The 26,551-nt window shown below is 38.3% G+C and overlaps 1 protein-coding gene across 2 annotated transcripts in view; it reads left to right on the top strand.

Annotated features, from left to right (window-relative positions):
• The window catches only part of USP43 (ubiquitin specific peptidase 43), a 119,219-nt gene that overhangs the window by 58,830 nt on the left and 33,838 nt on the right, over positions 1 to 26,551 (top strand). For both annotated transcript variants that reach the window (XM_020966742.1, XM_020966741.1), the window contains exons 7-8: positions 5,716 to 5,866; positions 19,407 to 19,518. In XM_020966742.1, the coding sequence (XP_020822401.1) occupies positions 5,716 to 5,866; positions 19,407 to 19,518 (263 nt within the window). The remainder of the gene's footprint in view (positions 1 to 5,715; positions 5,867 to 19,406; positions 19,519 to 26,551) is intronic.

Raw genomic sequence — 26,551 nt, 5'->3', positions numbered from 1 at the left:
GTTTTCCAGAGCTATAGATAGTTCACGAAATCATAAATGAAAACTACCTGAGACAAAAGAGTTAATTGAATAAATAAGTAGGGAAGGAAAAAAAAATCTATCCTCTAAACCCCAAGATACTTTGCAAAATATAAGCAGTCAAAATTTATATTCCTTTAGGCAGAGCACCCACATGTAAGTGTATGTCTCCCCACACAGAGAGAGAAAGAGGAGGAATTAGAGAAGAAGGAAATAGCAGCATTGCTGAACTGGAACTAGCCTGTTGGGTTCCCCAGAGGGGAGGGCTAGGGCAGCTACTACTACTCACAGCTTGTTGTTTGCCCTTCGTTCTCGAAGAGTACCAGTGACATCAGGAGAGTGATATCTTGACTTGCAAGTGAATTGGATTTGAGTGAGGCAGAGCTGTGCAAAATTATCAGCCCCACTCTCTTCTCCAGAGTCCAGAGTTTCTTTACTTCTCTCATTTTCATCACACTTCAGCCCCAGTACCAAGGATTATACTTGAAAGCCTCTTCACCTCAGAACCTCTTGCAGTATTTACCTTGTCCTGTTTCACTTAACTCTAAAAAACCATCTTTGCTGCAACTCAGCCTTCAGTAACCACAGAGCACCCAAATACTAGTCACCATGCTGCCAGGACTCTGTCTGGGACCACAGTCTCCATTAATAGGCTTGACTGGGAGCTGACTGCACATTTTACATATGGCATATTTTCTATGCATCCCCCACCTTTTTGAGATGAAATAAAGGTAGTGGTACCAATTGTGAATTCAATGAAGTCCCTATGGACTTTATGAAAAGGTATTTACTGGCCTCTACCTCTTGTTCCCTTATATCTTGAGAGAAAAAACAACCCTGGGTAGTCTTATATAACTGATAATTTCCCTATTCCTATGACTAGCACCTCTTCTTTCTTTTATTTCTGTGATTCAGAAAAACAATTTTTGCTCTGTTATCACTTCCCACCTGCTAATCCATATCCACCTCAACTCTTACGCCCTCCCTTCTGTTGGCCTCTCTGATACTTCAGTTTTGTTTTTAAGAAATTACCCTCTGAGGGGATGTGAAAAAATAGGTACACCAGTGCCATGTTGGTGGAGTTGTGAATTTGACCCAACCATTCTGGAGAACAATTTGCAGCTATGGCCAAAGGCCTATAAAACTGTGTATATGCTTTGACCCAGCAATACTGCAACTAGGTCTGCATCCCAAAGAGCAGAAAAGGGCTCCAGAATTGTCCAGTTTATAATAAAAGAGACCGAGGTAGAGCTCTGAGCCAGTAGTATTTTATTAAAGGGTTTGTGGCTTCCTCTAATGAAATGAAAAAGATCTTCCTCTTGATCTGAGATGCACTCTTTCCCACAGCCTTACTGTTTTAGGCCTTGATACCCCAGATACACATAAGAGGCAAAGTAAAATACAGTGTCTCATTGGTTGATAGAACTTGATTTTGACCTTCCAGGAGGGCCAGAAATAATCCATCAGCATGGGTGGTCATAGGATGGGCAAGGATCATCTCCATGACTAAGTGGTCATAAGATGGGCCCCTCCTTATGTTAGGCAAGAGAAGGTGGTCCAAATGTACAAAAATAAGTTGGGGGACTTTGCACATCATGTCAAGGCATCCCATCCATGCTGGGCTTGTTGTTATAGGCCAGAAAGTGGAAGTCCTTTAGTCAGCATTCTTGTTGTTAGGCAAGTGAACAGCTTAGTGAACAGTGAACTTATAACTTGTGGTTTAAAGTTTGGGGCCTATTATAAGAAAGAATCTATCCTATCTAGTTATCCCTAAATATACTATATGTAAAATATGTATTACTTCTGTGACAAACATATATAGTCAAGCAAAATAAATTTTTATACTGATCATGTCCAAAAGAAAAATAGTCTCATTCTGTACTCTGAATCCTTTACCTCACTATCAGGAGATGGGTAACCTGTTTTATTGTGAAATTGTACACTGATCAGAGTTCCTAATCTTTCAGAGTTGTTTGTCTTTAACATGTTGTCAGTTGTCAGTATTAATTGTTCTGATTTTGTTCACTTCACTCTGTATTAGTTCATTCAAATCTTTCCAGGTCTCTCCAAAACCATACCCTTTATTGTCTCTTTAAGCGCAAAAGTATTTCATCACATGTATGAACCACACTTGGTTCAGCCATTCCCCAACTGATGGGCACCCTCTTAGATTCTCACTCTTTGTCACCTGAAAAAGATCTATAAATATTTTTGTACATCTTTAGAGTTTATGTTGTTTAGGACTAATCCTTCCCTTAATCTACTTATCTTCACTCTAATTTCCTCTTCTCCCCATTTCTTCCTATTTCCCTGTTAAATGAAATGTATTTTTATAACTAACTGTGTGTATATATGTTTATATTCCCTCTTTTGACTAGTTCAGAGGAGAGTGAGGTTCAAATGTCACCTGCTCCCCTACCCTTCCTCCTTGTTTGTATACATGTCTATTTGAGCACCTAGATTATGCGAGAAAATTTTTGCTAACTTTCCTTTTCTTTCCTCAGCTCCCAGAGTATTCCTCTTCCCCTTTTTCCATTCTTCTCTTAAGATTATCAAATCATAACAGAACTATTTCCAGGCATTCACTCTAATTAGACTTCCTCTAGAATTCAGAGGTGACACATGTATCATCTCCCCATATTTAAATGTAAACAGCTTATTCTTCTTTAATCCCTTACCATTGTTCATTCATTTTTGTTTTGTTTTGTTGCATTTTTGCTGAGGCAGTTGGGGTTAAGTGACTTGCCCAGGGTCACACAGCTAGTAAGTGTCAGGTGTCTGAGGTCGCATTTGACATTTTTCATTCATTTTAACCTTTTTATGCTTCTCTTCACTCCTGTGTTTGAACTTGAGAGTTTCTCCATAGCTCTGGTCTTTTCATCAGGAATGTTTAGATGTCCTCTCTTTCATTAAAGAGCTATTCTCTCACTCCCACCCCCATAGCAAATGCCTCTGTAGCATTTGCTGGGTAAAGGTAAAACCTTGCCTTCTGGAATATTGTATTTCGTGTTCTCTGTTGATTTATGATGGTAGCTGCTCAATCATATGTGATTCCAACTGTTGCTCCTCAGTGTTTGAATTTTTTCTTTTAGCTACCTGTGGTATTTTTTGTTGGCCTAGAAGCTCTGGATTTTAGCTAGGATATTCATTCGAGTTTTCATTTTGGGGTTTAAGAGGTAACTGTTGGATGCTTTCTATTTCCACTTTTTAAGAGATCTGGGTACTTTTAAGATTTCTTGAAATAGAATTTTTGGGGGGCAGCTAGGGGGCACATTGGATAGAGCACTGGCCCTGGAGTCAAGAGTACCTGAGTTCAAATGTGGTCTCAGACTACGTACTTGACACTTACTAGCTGTGTGACCCTGGGCAAATCACTTAATCCCAATTGCCTTGCCAGAAAAAAAAAGAAAGAAATAGAATTTTTTTTCTTTTATAGGCTTTTTTTCCCTTTTGGTTATGACATTCAGATAGTGCAATGATTCTTTAATTTTTTTTTCTCCTCTATTGATTTTCCAGGTCAGTTGTTTTTGCTATAAGATACTTTACATATTCATTCTTTTTTTAGCCTTTTGACTTTTGCTTTAATATTTCTTAGCTTCTACCTGATCCATTTTAATTTTCAGGGAGTTTGTTACTCACGCAAGGTTTTGTACCTTTTGTGTCAAGCTGTTAATTCTCTATCCAGTTCTTTCTTTCATAGTTCTCATTTCTTTTCCGTTTCTTTATATCAAGCTTTCTTATTTCATTTATTAAAAAACATTTAAATTTTTTTTGTAACTCTTCATTGCTAAAATTTCATTTATTCCAGGAATTCTAGTTGTATTTTGCCCAAGCTGTGTGTTTCTCTGAGGCGTTGCTTTTAGATGTTTTAGGTGCATTCTAGTCTTATACACTTGTGCCTTGAGCATCCTTTCCACCATAATAATGTATAATTATTTGGTTCTGTTTTTCTTTGTCCATTCTTCCAGTCTGCTTTCTGACTTTGGACTGGGTGTTAGGGCTGGGATCTGTCACACTTTGGAGGGAAGTTCTGGAGTGGTCCTTTTGCTGTTTTCCTGGAGTATTGAGTGTTGTGTTATTCTGGTATCTCAGGGGCAGGCTAGGGACCCTTTAATTTTTTATTGCTTCCAAAAGGATCTGATCCAGGACAAAGTCTGATTGATTACCTCCTGGTCTCAGCCCAGCAAGTTCCTGACTGTGTTTGTGTCTAAGCAACAGTAGTGTGCTGCTAAACTTATGCCCTTATCAGCTAGCCATAAAGCTCTGCTGCTTCAGTGTGACAGAATTATAGGCTTCGGTATGGTATGGGTTTCCTGCCTTGGTTATTCTTTGCAGGCTGGACTAGATGCTGGAAATGAGACTGTATTCAGAGCTTGGGGATCTGAACCACATCACTGACGCTGCTGGCTTCTGAACTTCCTCCTTTATCTGTATACCACCAGGCCCTCCCAACTTATTAATGCCCTGGCTATGCACATGTTCTCTTCTCATTCTGCTTTAGATCTGTGACCCAGGGCTGTCTAGTGGGTCACAAAGCTGCTAGTTCGCACCTCTTGTCATTGGGACTTCCTTTTATGCTGGTGTGCTAGGCACTGGAGTTTTCGTTCTTTGGTGTATGCTACTGCCCTGACCCCATCTTCTGTATCTTCATAGCTTTGCCTGTCTTCTTATGCCAACGTGGGCCAGACAAAGGACTCACTCTGACTTTTTCTGGATTTCTCCATCAAGATTTGGCCTGGTGCATTTAATAGATCTTTTTGGAGGAGTTGTAGATGAGTGCTCAGCTGCATTGCTTCTTTTTACTTTCGCTGAGAATTGGGTTAGGATGACCTTGTGCTGGGCCAATATTATGAAGGACTTTTGATGCAGTGTTTACAGGTTCCAGCAGTCATAGGGTGTATGTGTGTGTGCGTGTACGCACGTGCAATGCATATATGTATACATTATCCCATTGACTAAAAACAGATGTAAATTCTACAACAATCAAACAGAGGCACTTTGTTCTTAGCTAATGATGTTGTCTCCTTAAATGCAAGGTGTATGGTGTGGGTATTTGGTTTCTGAAGTTAATTCTTATTTTATTTGACAAAAGCCAGAAATGATGCTACAGGTGATATGCTCCTGTCTATTAAACAAAGCCTTCTAACTTTTTGAAGTTCATGTCACGACAGATAGTCATACTAGGTCTTTTCCAAGTTGGGTGAAAGTGAAATAATATTTGCAGTGCATTTAGCACAGTATCTGGCACATGGCAAGTGCTATATAAATACCTATTCCCTCTCTACTTTGCTAATAATTATAGCAGTTCACATTTATACTGTGCTTTCATGTTTACAACATGCTTTTCTTTTTAATACTTTACGAGGGTAGGTAATGCAGATATCACCAAGGATACAAAAATGCCGAGAAGTTGTGACTTGACCATGATTATATAGCTCATGGGCCTCAGATTCAGGATCGATCTCTCTATCTCTTTCTCTCTCTCTCTCTCTCTCTCTCTCTCTCTCTCTCTCTCTCTCTCTCTCTCTCTCTCTCTCTCTCTCTCCCCCTCTCTCCTCTAGATTCACCATTCTTTTTCACTGCCTCCTTGATACATGAAATGAAATTCTAGAATGAAATGACTATGAAGTGAAACCCATTACAACGATTCTTATAAACATAGAAACTTAATTCTCTTATATTCATTCTTTCTTTTAGGTTGTCCCTCCAATATTCAGTTCAGCAAACACAAAGGACAGAGCCTTCCACAGATGGCTACCTTACCAGCTGAATCTTTGCCTTCTGGAAATGGGAGCAAAGTGCTAATTCTACTCTGTAATTTGGTGGGGTCAGGACAAAAAGCTAAAAGGTATGTTATAATTCTTTCTGGTTTTTTTTTTCATTTTTTAAAATCAGCTTAGCAGTTTTAGGGATTCTTAGACATTTTGGGTTTGTTTTGGCAAGGAGTAGAATTCTACCTGAGATAAAATTCTATGTAAATAATTATGGGTGTAGCCTGGAATTTATGTAGTATGCTTAGAGCAGTATGAAAAATTGCCACGTAGACACATCCAATGTAGGCCACCCAACATAGGAGATCCTTGTTCTTTGGCAAACCTGTAGATTCCTAGCCTTTTTAATTTTTTTTTAAATTTTTTGATTTCTTTTAAGTTTTCAACATTTACTTCCACAAGATTTTGAATTCCAAATTTTCACCCCATCTTGCCCCTCCCCCCACCCCAAGACAGTGTGCATTCTGAATACCCCTTCCCCTAGTCTGCCCTCCCTTCTATCTCCACCCCCCCCTTCTCTTATCCTCTTCCCCTTCCATTTTCCTGCAGGGCAGGATAGATTTCTGTACCTCATTTCCTGTATTTCTTATTTCCCAGCTGTATGTGGGAACATTTTTTTTTAAACATGTGTTTTTAAAACTTTGGGTTCCAAACTTTCTCCTTCCTCCCACCCACCCCCTCATTGAAAAGGCCAGCAACTCAATACAGGCCATACATGTGCAGTTATGGAAAACACTTCCACAGTAGACATGTTGTGAAAAACTAACTCTATTTCCCTTAATCCTATCCTGTCCCACCATCTATTCTATTCTTTTTTTGACTGTCCCTCAGAAGTACTTCCTTCTATTACCCTTTCCCAATCTGCCCTTCTCTCTCTATCATCCCCCTCTCTTGTCCCCTTCTCCCCTATTTTCCTGTAGGGTAAGACAGATTTCCATACCCAATTGAGTGTGTATGTTATTCCCTCCTTAAGCCAAATCCTATGAGAATAAGATTCCTCATTTCCTCTCACCTTCCCCTTTTCCCCTCACTGTAAGAACCTTTTCTTGTCTGTTTTTGTGATAATTACCCCATTCTACCTCTCCCTTTCTCTTCTCCTAGTATAATCCTCTCTCACCCTTAATTTTATTCTCCAGATATCACCCCTTCATCTTCAACTCACCCTGTGCCCTCTATCTCTATCTATCTATCTATCTATCTATCTATACATACATATAATTTTTTCCCCCCACTACCCTAATACTGACAAAGGTCTCATGAGTTATAAATATCATCTTTCCATGCAGGAATGTAAACAGTTTCCTTAATAAGTCTCTTATGATTTCTCTTTCCTGTTTACCTCTTCATGTTCCACTTGAGTCTTGTATTTGAAAGTCAAATTTTCTATTCAGCTCTGGTCTTTTCATCAGGAATGCTTGAAAGTCCTCTATTTCACTGAATGACCATTTTTTCCCCTGAAGGATTATACTCAGTTTTGCTGGGTAGGTGATTCTTGGTTGTAATCCTACTCCTTTGCCCTGAATATTATATTCCATGCCCTCGGTCCTTAATGTAGAAGCTGCTAAATCTTGTGTTATCCTGATTGTGTTTCCACATACTTGAATTGTTTCTTTCTGGCAGCTTGTAATATTTTCTCCTTGACCTGGGAACTCTGGAATTTGGCTACAATATTCCTAGGAGTTTTCCTTTGGGGATCTCTTTCAGGAGGAGATCTGTGGATTCTTTCAATTTCTATTTTGCCCTCTGGTTCTAATATCAGGGCAGTTTTCCTTGATAATTTCTTGAAAGATGATGTCTAGGCTCTTTTTTTGATCATGGCTTTCAGATAGTCCAATAATTTTTAATTCTCTCTCCTGGATCTATTTTCCAGGTCAGTTGTTTTTCCAATGAGATATTTCACATTGTTTTCTAATTTTTCATTCTTTTGGATTTGTTCTACTGTGTCTTGATTTCTCATAAAGTCACTAGCTTCCAATTGCTCTATTCTAATTTTTAAGGAAGTATTTTCTTCAGTAATCTTTTGGACTTCCTTTTCCATTTGGCCAATTTTGCTTTTTAGGGCATTCTTCTCCTCATTGGCTTTTTGGACCTCTTTTGCCATTTGGGTTAGGCTATTTTTTAAGATGTTATTTTCTTCAGTATTTTTTTGGGTCTCCTTTAGCAAGCTGTTGACTTGTTTTTCATGATTTTCTTGCATCACTTTCATTTCTCTTCCCAGTTTTTCCTCTACTTCCCTTACTTGCTTCTCAAAATCCCTTTTGAGAAAAGAAATGAAGGGAAAGGTGGCCTAGCAATTCCAGATCTTAAATTGTATTATAAAGCAGCAGTCATCAAAACTGCCTGATACTGGCTAAGAAATAGGGAGTTGGATCAGTGAAATAGGTTAAATATTCAAGACACAGTAGTCAATGACTATAGTAATCTATTATTTGATAAACCCAAAGACCCCAGCTTCTGGGATAAGAACCCACTCTTTGAAAAAACTGCTGGGAAAACCGGAAAAGAGTATGGCAGAAACTAGGCATAGACCCAAATCTCACCCCATATACCAAAATAAAGTCAAAATGGGTTCATGACTTAAATATAAAGACTGATACCATAAGTAAACTGGGAGAACAAGGAATAGTTTACCTATCAGATCTATGGAGAACAGAAGAATTCATGACCAAACAGGAGATAGAGAACATTTTGAAAAGCAAAATGGATAATTTTGATTACATTAAATTGAAAAGTTCTTGCACAAACAAAGCCAATGCAACTAAGATTAGAAGGAAGGTAGAAAATTGGGAAAGAATTTTTACAACCAGTCTCTCTGATAAAGGCCTCATTTCTAAAATATATAGAAAATTAAGACAAATTTATAAGAACACAAGCCATTCCCCAATTGATAAATGGTCAAATGATATGAACAGACAGTTCTCAGATGAAGAAATTAAAGCCATCTATAGTCATATGAAAAAATGCTCTAAATCATTATTGATTAGAGAAATGCAAATCAAAACAACTCTGAGGTACCACATCACACCTATCAGACTGGCCAACATGACAAAACAGGAAAATGATAAATATTGGAGATGTGGGAAAATTGGAACACTAATACGTTGTTGGTAGAGTTGTGAAATGATCCAACCATTTTGGAGAACAATTTGGAACTATGCCCAAAGGGCTACAAAAATGTGCATACCCTTTGATCCAGCAATAGCACTTCTAGGGCTATATCCCAAAGAGATCAAACAAATGGGAAAAGGACCCACATGTACAAAAATATTCATAGCAGCTCTTTTTGTGGTGGCAAAGAATTGGAAATTGAGAGGATGCCCATCAATTGGGGAATGGCTGAGCAAGTTGTGGTATATGAATGTAATGGAATACTATTGTGCTATAAGAAATGATGAACACGCTGACTTCAGAAAAGCCTAGGAAGACTTATATGGTCTGATGCTGAGTGAAGTGAGCAGAACCAAGAAGACTTTGTACACAATAACAGCCACATTATACAATGACTAAGATTGGTAAACTGAACCCTTCTCAGCATTACGAGGATCTAAGACATCTCCACAGGCCTCGGGATGGAAAATGCTGTCCACATCCAAAGAAAGAATTATGGAAGTCGAATCGCTGTCACTTCTTTTTACCTTCTGTTGAGTTTTGTTTCATCTTTCTGATGGTTCCTCCTACTGGTTTTAACTTTTACTTACAACTTCACTAATGTGAAAATATGTTTAATGGATATGTAAATGTAAAGCCTGTATCAGATTATGCACCGTCTTGGGGAGGGTGGGGGGGGAGGAAGGGGAAGAAAAATTTTCAACTCAAAAGCATATGGAAGTGATTGTTGATAGATCAAAATAAATTAATAAAATTTTTTTAAAAATCCCTTTTGAGTTCTTCCAAGGCCTGGAACAGATTCGTATTTTTCATGGAGGCTTTGGATGTGGGAGCTTTGACTTTGTTGTCTTCTTTTGGTTGTATGTTTTGATCTTCTTTGTCACCAAAGTAAGATAATATAGTCTGACTCTTTTTGTGAGGTTTGCTCATGATCCCAGCTGATTACTTGAGTTTTAAACTCTTTGTTAAGGTAAGAGTGTGCTTTCAGTGTGGAGAATGTACTATCCCAAGCTTTGGGGGTTCGTACAGCTGTTTTCAGAGATACTTTTAGGGACCTGTAAATTTTCAGCTCTTCCAAGGTGGTATGATAAGGGTCGCGGTGTTTGCTGTTTTCCTGGCCTCTCTGGTCTTTGAGTGACTGGCCACAAGCAGTCTTTTCTCTCTTAGAATTGTGAGGAGGGTTTCCTCTCCACCGCCACTGCAAGCTCTACTGCTCCAGTGCTCCTGCTCACCACAGTACTATTACCCAGAACTGTGACCCAGATCCAAACACAGGCAAAGCAAGAGATTTCTGCCTCAGCACCAGCAAAGAGATCCCTGCAATCTCCCTCTGATTAGTCAGTCACTGGATTCCCCCTCAGTCTGTAGGCCGAAAGCTCAGAATGCAGCCACTGCCCCAGCATCCGCACTCTGCGCTCTGGAGCTGGCTCTGACCTACCTGCTCTCTCAGCACCGTAGAAACAGACTTTTTCCCACTGACCTTCTAAGTTATCTTTGGCTTTGTGGATTGAGGAGTCTGGAAGCCGCCACAGCTGCCTGTGATTCATTCCTCTGAGGCCTGCTCCAGGTTCACTGTGGCCTGTGCACCCATGTTGAACTGAGCTCCTCTAACCCGCCTGGCCCCCAATATGCCTTTCAGATCAACCATCCAGGCTGTCTTGGGCTGAAAATTTGTTTTATTCTGTCTTTTTGTGGGTTCTGCTGCTTTAGAATTTGTTTAGAGCCATTTTTTTACCAGTATTTGGGGGGTTTGGGGGAGAGCTCAAGCAAGTCACTGCTTTCATGCCGCCATCTTGGCTCTGTCCCCCTTCCCCCAGCCTTTTTTAGAGGAATTGTTTTTAAGACTGTCAGAAACCTTGTTCTGCTTAACAACTTTATTTTAAAGTATCTGTCAACTTAATGCTGCCAGTTGTATAACAGAAAAGCTCTAGGAATGTTCTGGTAAGTAAACACATTTGAAATGCTCATGATGTCCTAGTTGTCTCCTTTTAGTTGGCTCATTATGTGTGTGTGTGTGTGTATGTGTGCATGTGTGTATGTTTGTGTATACACACACACACACACGCACATCACTACTATTCAGTTTCTAATCCCAAATCTGATGGAAGCTCTAAGAACATGAAGAAGCAATAGGTTTTGGTTCTTGGAAGATCTAAGGAATTGAGTTCCACAGTTGTTAAATAAATCTCCCATTAAAGTCCCCTTGCAATTCAGCCTACCAGCAAAAGCAAGTGTACTGACACACATCAGAGGCATCTGTTGAGAAGCAGTATCTAGGTGGAATGATATTGTGGTATATAAAAAAGGAGTACTGGATTTCTAGAAAAAAATGTTTAAATTGATCTCTTTTCTTTTTATGTCACCTACATTTTCTAGTGCATTGCTTCCTACCTCTCCCTTCCAGAGCATAATCCTGAAGGATTTTAAAAAGAAAAAAAAACAATTCAGCACACCTCTCCAACATGTTCAGAAAGTTTGACATTACATGTGATGTTCCATACCCAGAGTCCCTCATCACTGTAGGTAAATAAGGGCTGAGGGTAGTGTGTTATCATAACTCTTCTTTAGGGCTGAACTTGATCATTGTAATTTTAAAGCATTCAGGTTCAGTTATTTATTTGTTCTTGTTTCCATTTATATTGTTATATATTATTTTAGTGGTTCTGCTTATTCCGTTTTATATCAAAAGCCTTCCCATTCTTCTTGATATTCATCATCTTCATCATTTCTTATAGCATAGTAATATGGCTTTACTTTCACATACCATAACTTGTTTATGGGATCCCGTATTGCATGGGCATCTACTTTTTTTTTTCCAGTTTTTTGTGATTACAAAGAACTCAATTAAGAGGAACATAGTTTCCAGCAGTAGGGAGTTGATAACCTCACTATCCTCTGCTCTCATCGGAGCTCTCTAGAACATTGTGGTTTAAGCATCTGGTGCTGTGGTTTAAGGAGGACAGTGATAAAGATAAGTTGACAGAATTGGGGATGTTTGGCACGGAGAAGAGAAAAGTCAAGGAACTACCATGATAGCTGTCTTCAAATATTTCAAGTGCTGTATGTGGCAGAAGGATTAAATGTTATATTCGATCCTAGAGAGGAGGACCAAGAGCAAAAGGTAAAGGTGGAAAAAAGGCAACTTTAGACTTATGTCAGAAAATCCTTTCTAAAAATTAGATCTGTCCAAAAGTAGAATGGGCTGTCTTGAAAGGTAGTGTGATCCTCCATCTTGGAAGTATTCAGGCAAAGGCTGGACCCCTTATTGGGTATGTCAGAATGGGAAATTCCTTTCATGTAGGGGTTGTACCGCATGGCTGCTAAGATTCTTCCCAGCTCTCAAATTCTGTGATTCTGTGATGTTTTTCAGTCCATAGAAGACAAAGGAATAATTCTTCCACTTAATGTTTGTCATGGATGACAACTATCTGCTATCTGTTGATGATTTTAGATATGACTGCTTTGTTCTTGGGTTAAGAAGCACAGTGGCTTTTAATTCAGTCATGGTTTTTGACAGATGTTGGGATCATTGAGGAAAGGGTAGAGTGGAGGAATGTGGGTAGGATCTGATGGAGTAAAATGAATCAGAGGAAGTCAGTCCAGGAGGGATGGAAAACATTCAAGAATGGCATTCTGAAGATACAAAGGGAAATGATTCCAATAAGAAGAAAAAAGTGGGATGTGTCTGGAGAGATGTAGATGTACAAGGAACTTGTCAACCAACTTAGATTTTTAAAAGAAATGTGCAGAAAATGAAATGAAGTCAAGGTAACAGAAAACAAACATAAGAGTGTGTCAGGGGCAGCTGGGTGGAACATTGGATAGAGTACCAGTCCTGGAGTCAGGAGTATCTGAGTTCAGATCCGGCCTCAGACACTTGAATTTACTAGCTGTGTGACCCTGGGCAACACACTTAATCCCAATTGCCTCGCCAAAAAAAAAAAGAGAAAGAATGTGTGTCATGGTCCTGTAAAAATAACCTAAGGAATGAGAAAGCTTAGAGTGAACTGAAATTAGCAAAGGAAAGGAAGGACAATAGAAAGGCTTCTCCCCACCCAGTCCCACACTACATTGGGAGAAAAAGGAGAATCCAAGAAAGAAGTAGGACCATTGCTTGGGGTGAATGAAACAGTCTTTGTTTTTATTTTCTTTGCCAAGAGAATGACCTTTATTCTAGAAATGACAAAACAAAAATGACCAACAGGAAGCTGATACTCAAGATAAATAAGGAGGTAGTAAGAGAACCCCTGCCTTCATTTGATGAATTCACTTGGACCAAGTCACTTGGACCAGATAAACCACATCCTCAGATCCTAAAAGAACTGGCAATGTGATTGTGGTCAGTGATATTTGAAAGGTCATGGAAAGGGGGAGAAGTATCACAAGATTATGGTCCTAAATGTCCTAATTTTTTTTTTTAAGGAAACCAAAACATAGATCAGTGTGTTTGACTTCAGTTCCTAGGAAAATTTGAAAATGGATCATTTAAGGCATGATTGACATCTAGAAAAGGAAGCAGGGCCAGCATGAATTCATTAGGTCATTCTAAATTAACCTCATTTTCTTTTTTAACAGGATTACTAAACTAGTAGATTTAGGTAATGTGGTTATAGTTTACCTAGACTTTTAAACGAAGCTTTTGATAAAGTATCTCATACTTTTCTTGTGGAGAAGTTGAGGAAACATTTAAATTAGACAACAAACAATCTGATGGATTCGTAACTGATTGGATGGCTGCACCTCAACAGTTGTTGTTAGTAGTTCAGTGTCACTGTGGCAATAGGCCTCTAGTGGAGGACCTCCAGGATGTCGGTGTTGGCCCCTTACTGTTTAATATTCTTGCCAATGACTTAGTTTACCGAAAATGTAGGGATAGACGAAGTATGTTTCCTGAAAGGTCACAACACGGGAGGGTAAACTTAGGGGCAGAATAGCTAACAGAATAAAAATAGAATAAAAAAAGGTGTTGACAGTCTTAAGATTCTGCATTGGGCTGAATCTAATAGAATAATAATTCAGGAAGTCTTGCCCTTAGGTGCAAAAAAATCTGCTTTGTAAGTAGAAATGGCATTGATAGATAGCAGTTATTCTTTAAAAGGTCTAGGAGTTTTAGTGAACTATAAGATAAATATGAGTCAGCAGTATGATGTGTATGGCAGCCAAAAAAGAGAATATAGGCTCTATTTTCAATTATGGCATTGCTCTCTATCGAGGAAAGGCAGCAGTTCAGTATCGAGATGTACATATGGCAATGTTATTTCTGTTCTGGACCAGGATATCACATGATATTTAGCTTCAATGCCTGAAAGATTTTCAGTTTTTGTAAATCTAAATGCCATAAAAACTTTAATAAAAGAACACAATTCTTATAAGATCAGGTGGACTACAGCCTTCAGAATGGCAGTTGGCTAAAAAAAAAACACAAAAAAACTTTAAAGTGGAATTATTCTATTTGAATTTTTTTAAATGTAGAAATAAACCTATAAGTATCAGAACTATGGAATAAAAGAGTTGATGTCATGAAGAGATCAAATAACAGTATCAAGCTAAATTAATGATGAACCAGCTGAAGAAAAAGAATTGCAGAAAATTCAAGCCATCAATTAAAAAAAACATGTAGCACAGTATCTAGGCACCCTTTGCAGACCAAAGAAAATAATTGGAATAAAAACTTCTGCTTGAATTAATTAGATGATTAGTAAACATGTTTTGGCAGACTGAATTTCTGGGTGGCTTGGGTTAAGAAGGATATTAAAAAGCTGTAGAATATTTAGAGAAGGGCAACCAGTATGGTGAAAATTTTTGAACTGGAGATATTAGCCTAGAGAAGAGAAGAGAAGCCTTGAGGAGTGCAGGGCATAAGAGCTGTCATAAAGTGTTTGAAGAAAAAAGAAAAATGTACTTCTTCAGATTTACAGTCTTGAGAAGTGAAATATTCAGATGTGTAAAGCTGTTAGGAGAAATATCAGAGATACACTGTTGCTATCTGCATTTATTGATCCCAGTGCATAATATGTAGGTGTTTGGTTAGGAGATCACTTCTTTCTCACTCTAAAGAGAATACCTTAGAAAAGAAAAATTCTAATTAACATTTTATTTACAAGTTTCAGTATAAAAAACAAGCTGTATTTTACTGTAGTGTGATGCATTAAATCATGCCCCCAAATATCATGTGTTCTGTTGATGAAATCCTTTGATACAAGTCCAGAATTTGTGTGGCATCAAAAAAATCACTCTGAATTACAAGGTTAGAAACCATCAATCACTGTGCTTGTTATCTTTCCAAGGCTTGAACCACCTGCTGCAGTCACTCTTCTATAATTTATTGTTTGCAGTTGGTTTAAATGGTTTGGGAAGAATGTGAGTACAGGAGAATTGGTGTGACATAGTCTACAATTTACGGTCAATGACATGGACAGTAAACCTTTCAGATTTGTGTGAAACAGGTGAAGGTGATATTAACCAGACTTCTTATACCCCCCACATCTGAGGTTTTTGAAAGTAAAAATATAGGGGCCAGTATTTCTAATGATTTCTAACATTCAGATAATAAGGGTAGTCAAAGTTATGAATGTGATGCTCTCCACATGAACCAAGTTATGAAGAAGCTAAAAATTTTCTAAATCATAATTTATGAATTAGTTCTGATCAGGATACTCAGGATACCGTGCTGTTGTTTTAACAAACAATAGCCTGTTTCTTACACTTTTTACAATAAATTCATAAAAAATATAGTTGCCAAGATGACAGAGTAAAGGCAAGGCCTCCCTAAAGTCCCTCAGATTTCCTTCTAAATGCATTATAGCAATATCTCAAAAGGAATTCTAAAATGGCAGGATCAACAAAAGGATGGGGTGAAACAATTTTCTAGCCTAAGACAACTTAGAAGGATGGCAGGAAGGAGCTGTCTTACTGGAGTGAGAGTGGAGTGCAGTCCAGTGTAGGCTCAGCCAGCTCAGGCCATGCCCTGGCAACCCAGTAGCAGTCCTTGGGGGCAACGGAATTGGCGGCTGTGACTTCCGAAGCTCTGAGCCCACTGACTGTAAGTGAGCGGGAGAATTGGTCAGAAGGAGATTGCAGGGAGCGCATTGCTGTTACGGGGAGTAGGGCTCTGTTGCATTGCCTATACACAGTTCCAGGCCACAGTCCCAGGACAAAGCTGAGCCCCAGCACGAATGGAGACCCTGGACACAATTCCAGCATGGAAAAAGGTGCTTGTGGTCACTCACAAACCAGAGTACAGGTTAGGAGAGCAGTGACTACACTTCTCCTTAGATCATACCAACTGGAAAGAACTAAAAACTCATAGATGACACCCCCCTCCCCCAGTATTAGCTCTGAAAACAGCAGTGCGAAAAACCTGACTCTCTTGGGACAGTGCCCCATCTACTTCAGGGGCAGAGCCCAATTTTAACATAAAGTTAAAAGTCAAAATGTAGGCTAGAAAAATGAACAAACAACAAAAAAGAACCTGACCACAGAAAGTTACTGTGGTGACAGGGAAGATCAAAACACAAACTTGAAATAATCACAGAGCCTCAAAGAAAAATTAGTCTTAGGCCCCAAAAGAATTCCTAGAAGCCCTCAAAAAAAGGATTTTAAAAATAAAATAAGAAAGGTAGAAGAAAAAATGAGAAAAGAAATGAGAGTGATGCAAGAAAATCATGAAAAGAGTCAATACCTTGGTAAAGGAGGCACAGAAATACTGAAGAAAATAACACCTTAAAAAACAGAACAGATCAGAGGAAAGAGGCACAAAAATCCACTGAACTCCTTAAAAAGCAGAATTGGTCAAATGGAAAAAGAGGTACAAAAATTCCCCAAACTCTCTAAAAGGTAGGATTATTGGCCATGTACCTGTCTTCTTAGCTAACCAGAGCACTCTGTATACTTCATGGGTTGCTTCAAGCATATACCTTCCGCTACTTGGACACCATCATTACTGATATTCCACAAACACTACTTTTCCAACCCTTCCTCCCACTGCCAAAATCACCTGTCTGGAACTTAACTCAGGTGATTACCTATCTCTATTCCTCCTCTCAGGATAGGTAAAGTAATTAAAAGAAGACCCCCATGTAAGATGTGGGTACTTTATCTTACTCCTGGGACTCTTTCTGATACGTATACAGTTGCATTTATTACTATGACAATTGAGGTAGGGACACCAAAAAGACAGAGAATTTTTAGCAAATTAGGTGACATGCTAGGTGATACTGTGTATGTGGCCTTGAACTAGTCACTTCCTGTCCTTAAATTCCATTTGTCTCATTTGTAAGATGAGAAATCAAACTAGATAGCCAATTTTGAGGTCCTTTCCAAGTATTAACATTTTATGATTCTGTGATGGAGCTGCAGAGCAACTAGGTGGTGCAGTAGATAGAGTGCCAGGCCTGAAGTCAGGGAGACTCATCTTCCTAAGTTCAAATCTGGCCTTGGACACGTACTAGCAGTGTGACCCTGGGCAAGTCACTTAACCCATTTTGCCTTAGTTTTCTTATCTGTAAAATGAGCTGGAGAAGGAAATGGTAGACTGCTTTGGTATCTTTGCCAAGAAAACCCAAAATGGGATCATGAAAAGTCAGACATGACTAAGTAAAAAAAAACAACGACAACTTATGTAAATCTTTATAAATGTGAATTTCATTAATTTGGCTAGTAAAATTTAAGCCCAGGGCAGTTCTACTCCTTTGCCCCATTTCTTTCTTATACTTGGCCCAGTATAAAACTATCAAGAAACAGACCTAGAAAAGATCTTTCAATAATGCTATGACAAACTCCTTTCTCCATCGGTGACAATAGGCTACCATATTTGTGCTCTACCACTACAGGTCCTGATGTGGGCCTTATGAAAATTAAGGAAAGAGGGAAGAGTATCTAGACTAGACCAAGAATATACAGAAAAAAAATCTCTACTGCAGACAACACAGAATGACAAGTTTATTTTCAAATATCTATCAGTCAGCAAGCCTATGTTTCAGACACTGGGAATAAAAAAGACAAAAAAGAAGTAGTCCCTTCTCAAAAGGAGCTTACAAACTATTAAGGGAGATAGCCTATATAATATATTCAAACCAATACAAAGTAAATGTAAAGCATGTTAGGCATGAGGCATTAGCAGCTACAGGGATCAGTAGAAGCCTTTTATGAAAACATTTCAGCTGAACTTTGGAGGAAACTAGGGCTTCTAATAGGCAGTAGTTGAGAATGTATTCCCAGGCATGGGGTCCAGCTTGTACAAAAGTGGTAGAAATGGAAAATAGAGGGTTACATGTGAGGAACAGCAAGAAAACTACTTTGGACCACATTGTAGTGTTCATGGAGTAGTCATATATAATAAAACTAGAAAAGGACGTGTGGAGCCAGGCTATGAAAGGCTTTAAAATAAAAAAGAAGGGAGCTCGCATTCCATTCTAGAGGTTATAGGGTACCACTGGAGTATATTGAGGAGGGGAATGAAATAGACCTATGTTTTAGGAATATCACTCTGGCAGATGTGTGGAGGATGGATTGGAGAGATCAAATAGGATGCTATTGCAATAATCTAAGCCTGAACTGAGGTGGTCTAAACAAAGGTCAAGATTCTCAAAGGAAATAATGAAAAAAAAAAGTGGGAAGGAAGGGACTGAACATTGTAGAATTTCAAACTATACTCAAAACAATAATCATCCAGAGTATCTGTCGCTGAATAAAACATTAAAAAGTTGATCAGTGGAACAGTATTCTTCTCATGATGCTGCATTTGCAAGTTAGGGAATTTCAAGTCATGCAAAGAATTGTAGTTGTAAGCAGTGGGCAAAAATAGGCTTTAGTATATTACCGATGAAGAATGTCATAAAAATACTATGTAAAAAGTACTGTATACTCATCAGAGAGATATAGTACTACCAAAAGGAGGGAGACTGTTTGCGTAACAGGAGCAAGGGATGACTGATAGACAATCTATATGTCATACTGGTATCCTTGCAATAGCAAGATGTCTAGGGGCAGCTAGGTGGCACAGTGGATAGCACTCTGGCCTTGGAAAGTCAGGAGGACCTGAGTTCAAATCTGGTGTCAGACACACAACACATGACACTTACTCTAGACACTACAAGATGTCTAGAGGAAGGCCACCAGTGTAGTAATTGGTTGGGTCTCCTTTTAGGATTTGTGGAAGGGCAGGGATATGATTTACATAGGAGAAGGCACGTACAGGACACAAGCTGAAGCATTTGAGATAATCATAAAGCCATTGAAGCATATAGCCTTTTAAAGATCCATCTATAGCCCTCTTCTCCTTAAGTATTTCTCCATAGCTTGATTAAAAAACCCTTGATTAAAAACATGTGAACACATCTGCCCTGTATCTGTGTAGTCAGTCAAAATGTATTTATTGGCCGTATCTATCGCGTGAAAGGCACTATGCTAAAGACAGTATTTCAAAAACATCACTCCATTAATTAGAACTCTCCTACACTTGGTTGGTTTTTATATTATTGAACAAAAGTTCTCTGTGTCTTTCTACAGATTTGGTCCACCTTTACTAATGAGAGAAGATAGAGCCATATCCTGGGACCAGCTCCAACAACAGGTCTTCAATAAAATGCGATATTTAATGAAACAGGAGGTGCCAGTGCAGGTTGGTATGGGACTTCTGAACACACAGGCCAGATGGAGAATAATTAGGAGATAATTTGCTAATTGATATACTCACATTTTCTTTTCAACATAATATCTGTTATTTATAAAATAGGAAGAGATCTTGTGATTTCGTGTAAGGGCTGTAGCATTTATCCTTTATTAAGGAGCTGGATTTCAAACTTTCCAAATTTTCATTAAAACATTAAACATATATCAACAAAGGATAAATTTTAAATAAATTTTGTATCAGCACGGCACCATAGCAATAACCTTTCATGAAATTAGTATTCTAAGAGAATAAAATTTTAAATTAAATTTTAATGAAAATGACAAGGACCAGAATGGTCCTTGTTTTTTTTCCTGTGAAAAATTAAGATTAATTGTGCCTGTTCAAATATCCAAATTTAAGGAGCCATACATTTCTTTATTAAAGTTTGTTTCCCTATTTTAGAAAATGAACTCAGAATTATCTTCAAAAGCAAAATTGCACAACTTAACATCTTTTAACCATGCTCAGGTCTGTGAAAAATTCTTTCTCTGAAGGTAGCAAAGGCAACAAAACTTTGGTCTATCCTGTGGATGGGCTTTCTTTACCTCTTACTGTATCTGTATACCAGTCACTGTATACCTCATTAAGTCACAGGCATTTTTAAAATTTACTCATGCATTTTGTTTGAACACAAAGACATTTTGCAACAGATGCTCAAACTATACCCCTCCGCCCCATGAAGTATATTACTTGAAAAAAGTTAGAAAGAAAAGAAAGATTGTTAATAGAAATGAAGAATATGCTTTTAACTTTAATAGCACAGTAATGCCGTTAAACATCGTATTTGATTAGAGCAGGGGTTCTCAAGCAGGGGTCTGAATCTTGTTTTGTTTTTTTTTTTACTAATGTTTTAATAACTGTATTTCAATATAATTGAATTCCTTTTTAATCCTATATATTTTATTATGCATTTAAAAATATCCTGAGATAGGAGATTTATCCATAGGTTTCACCCACTGGCCATGTGGTCCATGCCATAAAAAAGAGGTTAAGAATTATTTTTATTATAGAAGGGTTTTTTTTGTTTGTTTGTTTTTAGCAAGGCAGTTGGGATTAAGTGACTTGCCCAGAGTCACACAGCTAGTAAGTGTTATGTGTCTGAGTCCAGATTTGAACTCAGGTCCTCCTGACTCTAGGGCTACTGCTCTACCCACTGCACCACCTAGCTGCCCCTTTATTATAGAGTTTTATTTCCTCTTAATTTTGACTTTATTTATACAACGTTGTCATTGCATATTGTTCTTTTGTCTCTGGTAGCTTCACCCTACATCTTTTCATGTAAGGTTTTCCATCTTTCACCGAGTTCTTCAGATCTGTCATTCGATATAATGTATTAATATTCCATGACATTAATATGCCACAGTTTGGTGAGCCCTCATTTGGAGGAACATATTTTGTTTACATCTTTTTATTATCACAAATAATGAGGCTATTAACTTGTGCCTGTCAATGGGTCATTTTGTACCTCTCTATAGGTCTTTCCTTGCTGTCTGCAACCTTCTTGGAAAGTCATGAATTTAGACCCAGAAAGGATCTTAGAGATCATGCAATCCACTTAGTTTTACAAATGAAGAGACTCAGGCCAGAGCAGCCAAAGAGATTACAAATATCTGATTTAAAACCAGATTCTATGACTCCAAATAGAACACTGAGAGGCTGTGACTTTTGTGGGCTCACACAACCAGTATATGCCAGAAAAGGGACTTGAACCCAGGACTTCTGGCTATATGGCTAGCTCAATCTCTGTTATACCACACTGTCTTTCTATTATTGCTTTTGTGCCAAGGTTATCATTTCTTGAAGATTTGGAGTTATGGGAAGGAATTGTGTTTTCTTAATTCTTATATACACCATAGCACTAACATAGAGAGCATTCAGTAAATATTTGCTGATAATGATGAATCTTTGCTACACAGGATATCTGTGGTAAAATTCAAATTAAACCATCTCATTTCTTTTCCCAGAGTAGGTCACTGAGGCACTTCTTGACTTAAAGGAAAGAACTCTTTGCTTGGAGTCTGTATACTTGCTTTTATAATATTACCTCAGATACTGTTTCCCAGGGAAAAATCACTCAACCTCTCAAGGCCACAGATTTTTTTTTTTTGGGTTAGGCAATGGGGTTAAGTGACTTGCCCAGGGTCACGCAGGTAGTAAGTGTTGTGTGTCTGAGGCCAGATTTGAACTCAGGTCCTCCTGAATCCATGGCCAGTGCCCCATCAACTGCACCACCTAGCTGCCCCCAAGGCCGCAGATTTCTTATCTATAAAATGAGGATAGAAATACTTGCTCTTTAATCAGACTGCTTAGTATTTTGTATTTGTCTGTGGTTGTTCCATGATAGCTTATGTATCTAATTTGGATTAAATTTCATATTTAGTGTCTGATATACATATAAACATATATAGTATAAGAATTAGAATAGGAGAAATAGGGAGAGAAAGTCAGGAATAGACTAGGGTAAAGAAGAGAAGTAATGTTTTTAAGAAAAATTTTAGGGTGTGTTAGTGCTAGGGATGGTGATAGGGAAAGGAATTAGGGATAGAAAAAGGTGTAAGGATATGTAAGACTATGTTAGGATATATAAGAAATAAGGATAAATTAGGATTAGGTATTATTATTATCATCATCATTATTTGGTTTAGGCTAGAGTTCTGAAGGATAGATTTTAATATTTTAAAACCAGAATTTTAATATTATTAAAATTAAACGTTTAACTTGAAATTGACTCCTGATCAATGACATCAGATGAAGCAGATGTCAATTTGGAAAACTATATAATGGACTTTCTGTTGGGTGTAAACTTTAAATGTCAGATATGGGATGCTATACTGAAGTTTCATACTATGAGACATAGAGACTTATTAAAATACCTAGGACAATACCGTGGGTGGAAGCGTGCCTTTAGATATGTTGGGTGCCAGATAATATTCTATACCATTCAAAGAAGGGAGGAAGCACCAACAAAGGGCTGTGCCACTGTCTAATATAATACCATTCATGAAGTCAGTAATCCCAACTACATCAGCACTCACTGAAGAGCTGTGTCCTGTGAAAATGTCTGATATATCCTCTTTTATGTTAAAAAGCTAGTTCTTGCCTCCCTCCAGAACTTGGGAAGGATCCACAGACAGTCACAGGAAGTCAGCAGTCAGGGGCCAGTGATTTAATATCCATGAGAATGAATCTAGAAAAGCAACTTCTCAGTGATGATCTAGTCTGGGGAAAGGGAACCTGTGGCCCCCTAGGTCTTCAAGTGCAGCCCTCTGACCAAATCCAAGCTTCACAGAAGTCAGTCCAAGGGCTGCATTTGAGAACCTAGAGGACTACACAGGCCCATCCCTGAAGTTGAACCTGTAAAAAATAGTGAAAAGGAAGTTGCCACCCCAGGACAGATCTCTCAAGAAATAGGAAGACAATGATGTTGGTGACAAAATTACCAACAGAGGTGCTGGAAGGGGAAGCCATTGACAATATTTTAAATTGTAGAGCACTAGCGAACAACTCTTTATCAGTCCATATCTGTCTGATTTTCACAGAGATTAGATTGAAAATTTTAAGAATTGTAGAAATGGACCAGCATTTAAAAATATTTTATCAGATTTTATTAAGAGAGTACAGAAGGACCATAAATGAAATGCTTTTTGGACAAATTTTAAGCCAAAAATATTAACTCTTGTGGAAGAAGCAGTCTGGTTACAAAGACTATATATAGGACTAGTCACCCTCATGCTTTTAGATAAATAACCCATGAAGCCTCACTAACATTTCAAATACGAAGAACAATTTTATATGAATATTTTTTTAAAGTATATGTACCTAGTGCTACTTTGTTCACATTTTTACATGATCTAATACTAAGTCAGGATATCCCTGCTGATACAGAAAATCCATTCTTGGACCTGTTTACTCCTATTGAATTATGAGACTGCTTGAAAAGCTGCAGTAACACAGGCTCTGGACCAAATGACATTAGATATTGGATTTGGAAGAAGGTCAGCCCAGAGAGACATGTTTTAGCAATCATTTTTAATATGATACAGAATTATAATTATGTCCTGAAGGAGTGGCAGCTGTCTAATACCATTTTAATTCACAAGAAAGGCAATAAGAACCTTACAACTGGAGGCCCAGCCTTGGGTAATTCCATGACTAAGATTTATGCCTCTGTCCTATCAAAAAGACTTCATAAATGGAGCTCCAGGAATGGATTTATCAGCAGGAGCCAGAAGGGCTTCATGCCTGTTGATGGCTGTAGCCAACATATTTTCTTTGCTGTAGTCTGTCTTAGAAGATGCCAAACACAAAAAGAAAACATGTGGGGTTGTCTGGTTGGACATGAATAATGCATTTGGCTCAGTGCCACACAACATAATCTTGTTGGCACTGGAGTGGGCTGGCTTGCAGGATGAGGCTATTAGCATTGTCCAAAAACTCTACCAGGGCAGTAAGACTTCTTTCCTTTCTAAGGATGGCTTTTTACCAAGCATTGACATCCAAGGAGTAAGGCAGGATGGTCCTCTCAGTCTCATAATTTTTAATTTAACCTTGGAGCTACTAATTTATACCCTGATGATGACAACCCTAGGCTATAAATTATATAACAGGAAAACTAATGTTCATCAGTACACAAATGACTTAGCCATAGTGGTCGATGCCTTGGATTCCCTTGACGAAATATGGGACAATGTGCATGAGGTTGCCAACTAGGCAGGATTATATTTTAATGGGGACAGAATGTGTACCTTTGTTAATATAGCCCAAAAAGAGGGTACTACTCCCCATCTAATTACTTGTTCAAAATCAGGGGATTTCCATGATGTCAGGGAGAAATACATATCTCTACCTCAGAATCCCTGTGGGGTTCCCCATAGCAACCTTTGCAATAATCATCAACATGACCACAGATTTGGACATCATAGATAGGCTGAAATTAGCACCTTGGCAGAAATTAGATGCAGTAAATATTTTTCCCTGTCTTCTATCTCTTTAAACCTCAAGAACAGTGTTGTCCTCCCCCACCAAAATCAGGAAAAATGCCAAGAGATGGCTGTACCTTCCTCAGAGAGCCAGTGTGGAGACCCTGTATCTCCCCCTCTAAAGTGAGGAGAATGTATCTGTTGCTTCTAAATGTGGTAGCAGATATCAGACAAGTAGTCTATGGGGTGAGGATTTTGGCCTCAGTTAATCTGGGTCAGCTTTTTTGGAGTTGTCCCCGCCAATTTTATCTGAATGGAGATGAACCAATCATGTCCTGTCCCTGTGGTTTAATGATAGTCTTTTGGCTCCAGAAGGAATGGAGAGGACCTTAAAGAACGCAAACAGGGGTGGCTAGGTGGCGCGGTGGATAGAGCACTGGCCCTGGATTCAGGAGGATCTGAGTTCAAATCCAGCTTCAGACACAAAACACTCACTAGTGTGACTCTGGGCAAGTCACTTAACCCCATTGCCTAGCAAAAAAAAAAAAAGAGAGAGAGAGAGAGAAAAGAAAAAGAACTCAAACATTTTTATATTCAACACCTAATTTACCTGATCAAGGTAAAATGCATTCTCTTACTTCTATGTCTTTGGCCTCTAACTTTTTTTTATGAGAGAGGAATTCTTTACCTGATTTGCAGGTGGAAATTTTATTCACAAATCCAGACTGGACTGCATCCCATTGAATCCAGGAGATTTAACTCTGGAAACAATCGCTGTTATTGGTGTGGCCATTAGATGACAATACTACCTCATGACTTCTGCTATTGGAACCTCATTTAAATGGGTCTGTTATCTGACAGCATGATGTCATTTTTTTTTTATTAATTAATCTATTTTTAGTTTTCAGCAATCATTTCCATAAGCTTTTGATTTTTAAATTTTCTCCCCCTCCCTTCCCACCTCCCTCCCCAAGATGTGCAATCTGATATAGGCTCTACATATACATTCCTCTTAAACATATTTTCACATTAGTCATGTTGTAAAGAAAAATTAGAACTAATGGGAGGAACCACGAGAAAGAAGAAACAAAATAAAGGGGAAAAAAGAGCAAATGGTATGCTTCGATCTGCATTCAAACTCCATAGTTCTTACTCTGGATGTGGATAGGATTTTCCATCATGAGACTTTTGGAGATTTCTTAGATCCTTGCATTGTTGAGAAGGGCTAAATCTATCAAAGTTAGTCATTGCACAATGTGGTTGTTACTGTGTACAACATTCTCCGGCTTCTGCTCATTTCACTCAGCATCCGTCCATACAAATCTTTCCAGGTTTTTCTGAAATCCACTTGCTGTCATTTCTTATAGCACAGTAGTATTCCATGACATTCATATACCACAACTTGTTCAGCCATTCCCCAGTTGATGGGCATCCCCTCAATTTCTAATTCTTTGCCACCACAGAAAGAGCTGCTATAAATATTTTTGTACATATGGGTCTTTTTCCCCTTTTGATCTCTTTGGGATATAGACCTAGAAATAGTATTGCTGGGTCAAAGGGTATGCACATTTTTGTAGCCCTTTGGGCATAGTTCCAAATTGCTCTCCAGAATGATTGGATCAGTTCACCACTCCACCAAAAATGCATTACTGTTCCAGTTTTCCCACATCTCCAACATTGATTATTTTCCTGTTTTGTCATGTTGGCCAGCATCTGATAGGTGTGATGTGGTACCTCAGAGTCGTATTGATTTGCATTTCTCTAATCGATCGTGATTTAGAGCATTTTTTCATATGACTATAGATAGTTTTAATTTCTTCATCTGAAAACTGCCTGATCATGTCCTTTGACCATTTATCAATTGGGGAATGACTTGTATTCTTATAAATTTGACTTAGTTTTCTATATGGTTTAGATATGAGGCCCTTATCAGAAACATTGATCGTAAAAATTCTTTCCCAGTTTTCTGCTTCTCTCCTAATCTTGATTGCATTGGCTTTGTTTGTGTAAAAACTTTCCAATTTAATGTAATCAAAATAATCCATTTTGCATTTAATAATGTT

This window comes from Phascolarctos cinereus, unplaced genomic scaffold (assembly GCF_003287225.1).
Source record: "Phascolarctos cinereus isolate Bilbo 61053 unplaced genomic scaffold, phaCin_HiC Scaffold_5;HRSCAF=322, whole genome shotgun sequence".
Lineage (NCBI taxonomy): Eukaryota > Metazoa > Chordata > Mammalia > Diprotodontia > Phascolarctidae > Phascolarctos > Phascolarctos cinereus.
Note: the sequence above shows the minus strand (reverse complement) of the source record. Positions and strands in the feature narration are given on the sequence as shown.